The sequence below is a fragment of the Esox lucius genome, chromosome 18 (assembly GCF_011004845.1).
Source record: "Esox lucius isolate fEsoLuc1 chromosome 18, fEsoLuc1.pri, whole genome shotgun sequence".
Taxonomy (NCBI): Eukaryota; Metazoa; Chordata; class Actinopteri; order Esociformes; family Esocidae; genus Esox; species Esox lucius.
Genome location: NC_047586.1, coordinates 12,732,446 through 12,744,481, shown reverse-complemented (window position 1 = coordinate 12,744,481; position 12,036 = coordinate 12,732,446). Strand labels below are relative to the sequence as shown.

General features: G+C 39.6%; 1 protein-coding gene across 2 annotated transcripts; it reads left to right on the top strand.

Moving 5' to 3' along the window:
* Nucleotides 1-1,131: 1,131 nt before the first annotated feature.
* On the top strand, nt 1,132-11,545 carry slc30a2 (solute carrier family 30 member 2). 2 transcript variants are annotated; one of them, XM_010882625.4, is made up of 8 exons: nt 1,132-1,427; nt 5,267-5,475; nt 7,461-7,607; nt 7,758-7,911; nt 8,112-8,355; nt 8,715-8,820; nt 9,001-9,135; nt 9,299-11,545. In XM_010882625.4, the coding sequence occupies exons 1-8, from the start codon at nt 1,342-1,344 to the stop codon at nt 9,442-9,444; spliced, it is 1,227 nt and encodes a 408-aa protein (XP_010880927.2). In that variant the 5' UTR covers nt 1,132-1,341; the 3' UTR covers nt 9,445-11,545. The 2 variants fall into 2 exon arrangements, with proteins under 2 accessions (XP_010880927.2, XP_019911631.1); XM_020056072.2 differs by having other exon boundaries at nt 9,036-9,135; nt 9,299-9,402.
* The last annotated feature ends 491 nt before the right edge of the window (nt 11,546-12,036 follow it).

The window sequence follows — 12,036 nt, the reverse complement described above, 5'->3', positions numbered from 1 at the left end:
GTAGAGTGTGCACCAGAGACATTACGGGGACCGAGACACCCCAATGCTAGGCACTATTGATACCTTAGAGTGGACTTTCTCTGTTCTTGTATTGTCTCTAGTGCACATTACGTTTGGAAATGGTTGACGTACTACCATAGTAATACCAGAAAACTCAATATATCTAAAGATAAGTATAACTACCCCAAGATAGACCATACAAAAGCTAATGAATTCGAGTGGGCAGAACCTAGAAAGGAGTTGAGCTAGTGAGGTGTGTTACCATTTTCCAAAAAGCACCAAGCCAACTTGTAAAATCTGCATTGGCTTCAGTAACTAATTTCACTGAAGATTAAAGTAGAAAAATAAACAAATTAGTCCATGCCATACCCAAATGAAAAAAATCAAGGCTAAAAAGATAACTTTTGCACAAATTTGTTTGCACTCAGACCAATATGTTTGACGATAATGAAGCCTTGGTCTCCAGGCCTACTCTGAAGAAATTGAATAAAACCTTAGTGGTGATTTGAACGAACGAAGATGACAAGTAGGTTAGAAAATCCTCGACAATGATGTGTTCAAATACATGAAATGTGTTGGTCTATGTTGTGATTATGCACGTTGGTGCTCCCTAGATTTTTGCCTTGAATACGTTGAAGCCTGACTGCTGCCTTCAGTGTTGGGATTGTTAAACTCGGTTTGGAATTGGGAACATTTGACTTATGCAGTGGTGTACAATACATAATTTTTTACGTAGTGAAGAGCCTAACTTGAGGTATCTCAGATGTCATATCTTCAAAGATATAGTAATATTTGCAGGTCCGGAGACCGTTCTGTATTGAACTTCGAACTTGTTGGTTTCATTAGATTATATGTTTAATGTTTGTAATGGCAATTGTATGAATGTCAATAAACTATATGTTATCAATGTCCGCATTGTTACATTTTATTAATCACCGAAGGACTATATCAAATTAAAATGTGCCATCTCTCAAAGCCGCATTAAACATCTCGCACTTTTTTGACGTCGACACATAGGCCTACGCTGTCCACACGGGCTTGGCTGTTTCCAGTCAGCTGTGACTTGTAGCTGCACCAAAGCAAGCATATTAACAGCTGTGTTCAACACTTGGGCTAGCCTAGTGGAATTGAGAGTATAGGCTACTATACCGGGTCCCATATTTGCAACTGGCGATACTTATTTTACTTGAAGGATTTAATTTTATTACTACGGTGGGAATGGCTTGGAATAGTGTTCTAGGTGTAATTTAAGATACAGTCGGATTTACTGACCTCAAAATCCTGCATTTTTTCAGATTCCGATTCAGTTGTAATATACCCCACAACCGCGACAATACGACGATGGATACTACAGTGAATTCAGAAAGAAATTCAGAGAAATCGCACCTTGTGCACGAGAAAAATGCCAAAATATATTCACTGAAAAGGTAATGCATTTTTTTCCTGTTTGATCTGGGATTATTATAATAGATCTTTTGAGATTTGGTGTCTGTTCATGGGAGTTGTTTTGATTTATCCATGCCGTATTCTCATGTTATCTCAGATCATATTATCGGATTATTTAATTGCAATTTCTAAATACTTTTTTTTTCAGTTCAGTGATTTTAAGGATTTGTGTGAAAATATAGTAGAAAAATAGGCTAACAAAATCAAAATGATTGGCCGAGCAAATATGTAATGTTCACTTTAGAAGAATATGCGGTACGCTAATGCAATGAAAATGTATGTTACCAGTTTTAAATGTAGCTCAATAGACTCACTTTGTAATCTATCATGTTCAAGGGAAGACAGAGACTATAATTGAAGTGTATATAGCCAACCTAACGTTAATCGTTATTCATGATAACCTAAGTATTTTCTTATGTAGTCGTGGGCTGCAATTATACAGGCATTGGGTTTAAAATGTTGTATGAACAAATTCATTTTCATGCTTCGCTAGGTTTTGGACAGTATTTGACGGATGGCCCCAGGGAAGTTCATTGAGCACTGGTAAAAACTCATCACCTCTCATTACGAGAGCTGAAGAGGAATGGTAAAACTCCCTGAGACCTTATCAATTATATTAACACATTGATCTTCACTGGAGGAAAGCACCGATTGAAACATTCTGATACACAATTGTGGAATACCATGGTGGGCTTTTTATGTCCAAAACAGCGCACATTATGTGCTGCAAAAGAAAGGGAAAACGCAATAAAAAATAAAAGTTTTACGTTTTTATCTAATTACCCTAGCGTCTCTTCATATTTTTTCAAAAGCGCGTAAATAGAATCAAGCTGCAGTTAACATTTATTCCTTCATTAAAGTAATGCAAAATACATTATTTGCCATTGTAGTGTGATTTGTTATAGTTTTGTGATTATATAGTATATTCCGTTACTATCGGTTTTGCTGATCGAGTCCATGAAAATAGAGCAAACTAGTGTAAAGGGGGAAACACAAACTGATGAAGGTCATTCGATTTCAGCGCCATAGACAGAGACTGTATTTTCAGTGCTAGTATTTTCATCATAATAACGGTCTGATGATGTGAAATTTGAAATATGAGATGTCAATAATAGTAGCTGAAGAATTGTGCAAGTTACAAATTATGACGATTCATAAGCACCAGCACATCTTTTCCCAAGCCATTCAACTGTCACGAAACTAAAGTCTCAACTGTACTACATACGATTAGGCTAATTGTGCTGTATAGCCTAGAAAACGTCTGCTGAGTGTGAATTCGACTTTGATAAATATTTCTAAGCTTTGACACCATTTTTGAAACAATAGGCCCAAATGGGTTACTGGAAGCACCATGTGGATGCCACGATAGGGACAATCATTGTGAGAAATACGCTGATGGTAGGCTACAGCTGCCGGCACCACAAATCCTGGAAAGTATCGAAGCATGGAAAATATTTATGTTATGTTTGTTTGACTGAGCAGACAGTGTGAGGTGGGTATGAGGGTGTTGTAGTGTGACTGTCTTCAGATCAGTAAAGTAGGACCGACATAGCCTACTTTTCAGTCACAAGTCACCTATGCATTGCGTAACGTTTTTTAATGGATTAATACAAAATTACTGAAAACATTTTTATATATTTGCTCCTACACATTGAATTAGTAAATGAAATGTTAAAGACCGTGTAATTTGGATGCGACTGTTGCGGAAGGTTGGCTGCATAGCATCACTGTCGGGTTGTGTAGGCAGATTGAACAGGCTAGTCCTGGTGTCTGTGAATTGATGAATCGTCAGTCGGGGAAACAGTAATGGTACTGTTCATATAAACAGACATAGTTTTATTAAAACCTTCCACTAAAAGTATTCCTCTAAAATAATTATGGTAATATTTCAGATAGCGGTTAAGATGTTTCACACCGAATGTCGTCAAGATTTCCAGCGCACCTTCTTTTCTCTCTTATCTTGAAACGACAGTAGTTAACCAGGGCGGTCCAAAACCATAAACCATTGGTTAATTGGTTCATAGTAATTTAATCAACCTTACAACAAAAACACCATCTGATGTAGTTTTATTATTAGCTATTTAAAAGTGCACATTTGCTGGTTTAAAAATCCCTGATTTTCCCACTATCCATATGGCACGAAAGCATCTACAATGACAACCGCTGTCCAGGGTAAGTCAAACAAAATTTCGTTCATTCCCCACCTTAAAATGTTTTTGTGTAATGATTTATAACTTTAATCCTAAACAAATACAATACAAGTGTCTTCAGGTATTTCTTCTCTCAACTTCTTAGCCGAAAGAATAACCTTCATATATTTTTTTTAATTCTAAAAACAATAATTTGTTAAATAAATAATAATTAGGTGCCTGCTCTGTAATGGAATGATTTTGAAGAATGGTCGTAATACCATTTCCTTAGGCCCATTTGATTGCCTTGTGTACAGAAATCTGAATATCTTTAATCAGTCTACACCAAAGACAATATACATTTATATTCATATTAAATTCGTTCATTAAATTCAAGATTGAATAAGATTTTAATATTCGTCCAGAACTATCCCTCTGTAAATCAGTATTGAGCCAGTGCTTCATTGTCAAATGTCAGTTTTCTGAGTTTTCTGATGGACATTAATACATGTGTGTTAATCTACAGTATGTGAACATGCTGTGACTAACATGTAACTTCACTGAATCAAAATATCCTGTTAAAAGGTTGTAGAAATCTGAATATTTGTTCTGGTTGTTAATGAGACAAGCTATTATTCATCACATAAAGCAGTGGTATCAAGTCTTATCTTTGAGGGCCAGAGCTTGCTGATTTCTGTTTTATCTCATGAACATTTGCACACACTGGTGTCCCTGGTCTAAGGTGGTCCCTATTTAATGGAGAACAACAACAAAAAATAATACAGCAGTAGACCTGATTTTCAGGTCCAGAACTGATTATTATAATAGATCATACATTTGTTTAGGATTCTGACATGAACACTTTGCAGTTGTAAAGATGAGATCTTACATTTCATCCTGTCTTTGACAGTCACATAGGAATATCATCCTTTATTTGATGACCACATAGGAATACCCCCAAAATATAAATTTTTCAAACCATTCATTTGATCAACTGAATAGTTTTTCCAGAGTTTAACCAATCACGATTGCTCTTCTGTGTATATTCTGAAGTCCGTGCATACAGCAAGGAGTACATTTCTGTGTTTGAAATGTCTTTCGTTGTTTGTGTGACGGACCTTTGAATAGCCTCCATGCCTAGGGTTAAGATAGGGGGGTGTATTTGCTCCTGTGGTCCCCAAGGTGTGATTAAACAGAAGCCGTTTTCCACTCTGTTGACTCCTTTCAGCTAGTGTTTCCCTGGGCTTGAGACCGAGGGAGTCATGGCCCAGAGCTGCGTTATCTCAGAAACTAAAATTGCGTTTTTCCACCTCATTAGTCTCATCATCATGCCTCTCGTCTTTGCACATGGCGGTTGGGGGGGGGGCAACTCAGCATTTATTGATTGGATTTTGATCTGATCTCTTTGCGATATTAACATGCTACTTCTACGTGTGTAACTCTCAGGTCACACACACAGACACTGTTGACGAAAACGGTAAATGTCAACCACCAAAACAACTTTGGAAAATCCATTGATATGAAAACATCAAGTTCCCTTGTCTATTCTACTGTATAGTGCATGTTTTTAGGCAGTATACTTTCTTTACTGAAAATAATATAATAGAGCAGTAAGCCTACATTATGTATGTTATATAAATAATCTATATAGAATATGCATATGATATTCCCTAATTACCTTCCCACCCCAGTTCCTTTTTAGACTCCAAAGAAGATTATCCCAAGTTCCCGTTGGAGAACGGAGATGCGGCTGGAGCCATTGAGCTGAAGCAACCTGTTGGTACCCATTGCCATGGTAACAAAGCAGTGAACGAGGAGAACCATGACAAGCTGCTAGCTAAGAAGAAACTGTATATTGCCTCCATTGTGTGCCTCATCTTCATGATCGGAGAAATCATAGGTAAGGCTGGTTGATAATATTTATTAGTCTAACCTTAAAGCCTGATGAGACATACTGGATGTAACATTCTTTAAACACCTGATAGTGTGTTTTTGGGATCAAAACATAAAAAAAACCCTCTTCAAGATGAAATCCTAATCACTTTGTTACACTTTTGTCACCACTTGGTTGCTAAGCTTGGTTATTATGAAATTGGTGTTTGAAATTCAGTGCAAGCAAAATGCAAATCCAGAGATGCCTGAGTAAAAGTTCAGTCTAAATCAAACACACAACAGATGTAAATATCAAACCGATTGTTGGGTTGTTGAATCATTTAGAGATTTCGTGGCCGAGACAGATATGCACGTACACACTAAGCAATGAGTGTAGTGGGCCTAATGACAGCCTCTTATCTTACTTTTGTCAGGATTGCACAGGAAAAAGGCGAAAGACTGAGGAGAGAGATTTTGCTGAAAGGACAGAAAGTTGGGTTCAAACCCACCTTGTAGCAGAACATGTGCACTGGAGGCAGCGCTTAAGACAGCTAGAGAACCCCAGGCCACACAGATGTCACTTACCATGAAATCTCGGGTTCACAGTGTACAGTATAGATGCTGGAATTACATTAGGACACACATGTACAGCTTGGTACCAACAGGAATGCCTTTTGCATTGAAAATAATTTCTTGACTGTTTGTCCAACTACGTTCCCAGGGATCGTTGGCTAGGATAGAACATTTAGTAAGTTAATTGCTCAGTAAGATATAAAAATGTCTTGGGTGAAAAACACTGTTTTAGTTATCATTCTTGTGATAAAAAGCAATTGGCACAAGCTTATGTGCCGTGCATCCCCTCTATTCAATACCTCTATCAATGGGCAAGTCAGTGCAGTCAGGTTCTTCACACCACCTATCATTTACTCTTTGTTGGCTTAGGGCCTATTTGTTGCATTCAAAATAATTTTTATTGATCACGTTATTCAAGCAACCCATTTCTATCCATTAATTGATCCTTTTTAAAATGCAAGTTGTCAATTTTGCCAACACAGTAAAAGAGCAGTCCATAATTTTGGTAATTAGTTATTACAAATATTTTGTTTCAGGTCTCATGTGCTTCAACATGTAATTATGGAAACGAAAAGTTTATTGTTTCTGAAAATCCTACAAGAAACACCTCTATGCCACTACATCAATATGATGAGTTATTACCCCTCTCCCTTTTAAATTCTGAATAATTATTGTCTAAAAAACCGTGGCATATGAGACTGTATACCAGCATGACAAAAATTAAATATTTGTATTTTTGCATTGAAATCTAGATATATTGCAAGGATTGTTGATTTAATTTTGGGCAGTCAGTGCTTGTGTCCTGCAAGGAGAACGGAGTACTTCAGGTTCTTTAAACTTTAAGGTCAAAGGGATGTTTTGTGGAGGTCCCTGCCAGCATAATAGTATGTTAGTCCCTGTGGCACCATTGCCCGTTCTCTGTAATGGTCTTTTAAAGAGTCCTTGAAATGCATTCAGCCTTTAATGTTGAAATCCTCCCCTGGTAAAAGACAAATCTCCTGTCAGCCCAAAGGATAATGAATAGGAGGTAAAACTGATCAAAGCATGTCATGACATTTCCATTTTATATTCTCTATAAAGGCTTCCTACCAGAGCTATGAGTCATCCCCTTTCTAGATACAACTGTGATAATTCAAAGTCAGCAGTAATGCCTGTGTCAGAAAATGAAACTCCTTCAAGTTTTTTCCCTTGACATTTGGAACAAAAGATTGAAACCATGCAGCATTTGGTCCATCTAAACTAAGTTCCAAGAAGAAACTTTGGCGTATAGCCAATTATTCAGATCCACTCAAGCTTTGCCCTTTTTGCAGTTTATATTTAGCATTTTATTTTCAGTGAATTTCGACTTAGCTGTAACTGTAGTTGTTTTGTAAACCGTCTCTGAATTCATGACCTAGTCATCCTCTAGGCCTCTGTGAGACATTGTGTCTGTGTCTCCAGGTGGTTACCTGGCCCACAGTTTGGCCATAATGACAGATGCAGCTCACCTCCTGACTGACTTCGGCAGCATGATGGTTAGTCTCTTCTCTCTGTGGATCTCCACCAGGCCCTCCACCAAAACCATGACATTTGGTTGGCACCGCTCAGGTTGGTCCCATGAATAAACGTGTTCAAACACTTCGGGAAATGTACAGTACTTTCCCTTCTACCCCTTCACCATCCAGAATGGAGAATGTTGGAACAGCAAAATGGTAATAGCCTCTGAAAGGACATTTCAATGACTGACCATCCCCACAGAGATCCTGGGAGCCCTGGTGTCAGTGATGTCCATTTGGATAGTGACTGGGGCACTGGTTTATCTGGCCATCGAGAGGATCATCAGGAACGACTACGAGATCAACAGTCAAGCTATGCTCATTACCTCCGGCTGCGCTGTTATTGTGAACATAATGTGAGTGGTTCATTACCATGCCTTTTAGCTTAGCTTTAACCATCTGCCCTTGATTGGGAGAAATATACAGTGACTGCTTGGCTGGGGTAAGCCATGTTGCATTCACCTTTTCCAGGTGTTGGCTGCCAGCACACATGGCAAAACAACCTGAAGGACAGAGAGCAGAATGTACTGGACTGTGTTTCTCTGTTCTCTTGCAGAATGGCATACATCCTTCACCACTCTACCACCTTTCATGCCCATGGCTCTGGCTACCACCAGATTGACGAGAACGGGCAGAGCCCAGTAGGTCACGGCCACTCCCAGGTGGGTCACGGCCACTCACATGCGCTCTTTGGTCATGGCCACGGCAATACCAGTGTGAGAGCAGCCTTCATTCACGTGTTGGGAGATCTCCTGCAGAGTGTCGGGGTCCTAGTGGCTGCCATAGTCATCTTCTTCAGGGTCAGTAACAAATACAAGTACTTTTCATCTTTATTACAAATGTACATTATTGCATAATCTGTATTTGCTTACAGTGTAATTACTATATCCCTATTTAGTTTCACTGATAATGTCAGGACATTGGACAAATCTTAAGCAAAATTGGTATTTACAATTTTGAGAGATACAAATGCTAGTGTTTTGGCTCTGTATCAATACGGAAGTGTTTAATATCATTAGCTGCCCTGCAAGATGTTGTTCCTCCTACATTAGAGAATTTGTGAGTGGCCTAATGTGTTATGACATCATTAGAGCAGCACTGTTGGATGCCACTCTCCTGGGCATGCCTCATACCCTCTTCGGTGGACTTTCTGTTGCAGCCTGAATATAAAGTAGCGGATCCCATTTGTACCTTCCTCTTCTCCGTGTTCGTTCTGGGCACCACCTTCACCATCGTCAGGGATGTTTTCAGGATACTCATGGAAGGTAAACCTGCCTTTTCTGATTCCTCTCCTCTGAAATGTGAATTAAAACCATAAAGGATACTATCCTGACATTTACCGGTTTTGTTATACAAGTTAATAAACATAGCATGACCACAATTTAGATGACAATTTGTGAAAGAACTGTAGATGGCATATCCCTTTGTCCTGAAATATTCAACAGGAACTCCTAAAGGAATAGAATTTAACTCTGTGAAGGAAGTGTTACTGTCTCTGAAGATGGTGAAGTCCATGCACAACCTGCACCTATGGGCCCTGACTGCGGGACAGACTCTGGTTTCGGTCCATGTAGCAGTCGGTGAGTCCAAGCCATCCTCAGTCTGACCCTACTTGATTCAGGCTTTATAATTTCACACATGTTGCCAGTAGTGACCAACAGAAACCTTTTCACAACTTTAAAGATACATAAAACTCCAAAACGCACGACGGTTGACCTCTTTCGTTTCGTTCTGGTTTCTCAGAGGAGAATGCAGATCCCCAGAGTGTCCTTAAGGAGGCCACAGAGATCCTTCAGACAAAGTTTGGATTCTACAGCACCACCATCCAGGTGGAGCCCTACTCTGAGGACATGGCCTACTGCAACTACTGCCAGGACCCCATGGACTGACACAACCACCACAGGGACGGGAGCCAGCTGTCCTTTTCAAACAGAGTGGGTACTGTGTACATACAGAAGCACCATTGAGGATGTAAACTAGGAATTGAAACACTGTGCAAAGCATCACCAGAAGACCAAGAACAATGTTCTGATCCATCATCAGCTTTGCAGGACTCCACCAAATGTACTTACGGTACTTTATGCGTCATATCATGCCAAAGATTCCCATATGAATACCACTTATTCAGGATACGTTGATATTCCAGACAATGGATTTCATGCCAAGACATTGTGTAGGTATCAGGGACAGACATTTTAAAGATTACAAATTTGCGCAGAATGTATCAGCACGTTTATAGTACTGTATGCAGCCCCTTTACCAGTCTGTGCTGATGTAGTATTTTTAGCCGTTTGGCTCTAGCAGTCCCTCATTTACATGGTGCATGAGGACAGCAGATCATTGTAATAGCTGGTCTCTGTAGTTTTTTGTGTCTTAAGAACTCTGAAACCTATTCGATTTCTGTCTCAGCCGGGCCTTTATTTGCGTGTCAGTGTCTGCCAAATGGTAGCAGTATTTGGTTCCCAGCTGAAAAGAGTTCCGGATCAAATAAGAAACATTGATTATGTCTGTGTGAGAAATCATACTACAAGCACACTCATCTCACTCAGAGGAGGAAGCCAATTTACAAAAGGAGCTGGTCAGTTAGTTTTAGCATTGTGGGCCTTATTCATCTGTACCCTAGGATATTCCCTATGTGGATAAAGTAATGATACTAGCTGATACTCAGGCACGCCTCTATTCCTTATTATAAACAGGGTTGTTCCAATCCTTAATGCTAACTGGCTGAAAGCCAAGGGAAGGACATGACATCACTTTTGACCTCTCAAATTGAATTGGTATCCAGTTTATAACAGTAATGTTAAACTAACCCTCCTGTCCAACAGTGTAGGTTTGTATTGTATATCGGGGGGGTCAGGGTCAATCTATCCCAGGATTTGCATTCTTTTCCAGGGGGGTCACATTGACCTCTCTGTAATATTGGTGGGGTTGGGGGGGGGGGCGTCCCCCCTAATTTTAGGCCCCTGCTCCTATCGCAAAGTTTTGTTAACATCGTAGCCTTTACAGCTTTGTTTTGCGATTACGCAGATCAAGACATCATTGGTGCAAAGCACTTCCTCTGGATCTTTGGACACTTACATTTACAGTGGCTCTCAAAAGGATTCACTCCCTTGGACGAAAATGTGTGTAACACATTTTATTGTGTTACAACATGAAAATAAAATAGATTGAATTAGGAGTTTTTGCCACTGATCAAAACAAATGAAAGTCCATAATGTCAAGTGAGAAATAAAAACGTAATGGATTGCATAACTATTCACTTCCTAAAGTTAGTCTTTGGTTAAAGTACCGTTGGCAGCAATTACAGCCATGTGTTTATAGGCACAAGCTTTGCAAATCTGGACATTACTTTTTGAGTTTTGTCCATTACTCTTTGGAAAATGGCTTAAGCCCCACCAAGTTGGATGGAGACCTTTGGTGAACGACAATTTCCCCCATATTCTTAACTGGATTGACGTCCGGTCTTTGGCTGGGCCACTCGAAAGACGTTGACCTTTTTGTTTTTAAGCCCCTCCAGTGTGGCTTTGGCCAGGATTTATCCTCTATTTTCACAAGCTTTTCAGGCTCTTATGCAGTGAAGCATCCCGATAACATGATATTGCCGCCACCAAGCTACACGCTAGGGGTGGCGTTCTCTGGATGATTTTCGGTGTTAGGCATGCGCTAATTACAGCACAATTACAGACCAAAAAGCTTCCACTTGGCCTCAGTCTCTCACATCCTTCTGGCAAACGTATTTTTCATTTTGACATTGTTGGCGTTTTTTGAGATGGCCAGTGTCAAGAACACCTAAGTGAATTCATTTAGATTTCATGTTGAAACACAATCAAATCTGGAAAAGTCCAAGTGGGTGAATTGTTTTGAGAGCCACTTTACACTATTCAGTACATTTATACTTACATTTCTCTCTGCATTATATATGTACAGTACATACATACTTACATTTCTCTCTGCATTATATATGTACAGTACATACATACTTACATTTCTCTCTGCATTATATATGTACAGTACATACATACTTACATTTCTCTCTGCATTATATATGTACAGTACATACACTTACATTTCTCGCTGCCTTAAAGGCCCTTAAGGGAGTGTCAACAGGGCTTCAGCCTCTAAATGAATCGGGCTCTGGATGTCAGATGAACTAACCCCATCTTTGCATAATTCACATACTCCAAAAGCACCCCCCCAACACCCTCCCCACCCACGCCTACTGTCACAGGCGCACATGCCCAATTTGCACAGGGTTTCTATTTGTAGTTCCAGTAGTTTGTAGTTCCAGTGCCTCCACACTGCCTCAACAACCTTCCAACATTCCAGTGAGTCAGTCAGTGATCTACTCCATGCCAACTTGCACCACATGCTTCATCAACAGAAACCCATCAACATCTGCCATGATGTACCTTTGAAGAAAATGGACAGTGATTAAGTGTACAGTACAAAAATGTCCGACCTGCGATGCACTGGACGTGACA

Bases quoted from the DNA above. Each gene is read 5' to 3' on its own strand.
- slc30a2 (XM_010882625.4), top strand. From the start codon at position 1,342: ATGGATACTACAGTGAATTCAGAAAGAAATTCAGAGAAATCGCACCTT. The intron at 7,912-8,111 runs GTGAGTGGTTCA...GTTCTCTTGCAG, and splicing joins GCTGTTATTGTGAACATAAT to AATGGCATACATCCTTCACC. The intron at 9,136-9,298 runs GTGAGTCCAAGC...CTGGTTTCTCAG, and splicing joins TTCGGTCCATGTAGCAGTCG to AGGAGAATGCAGATCCCCAG.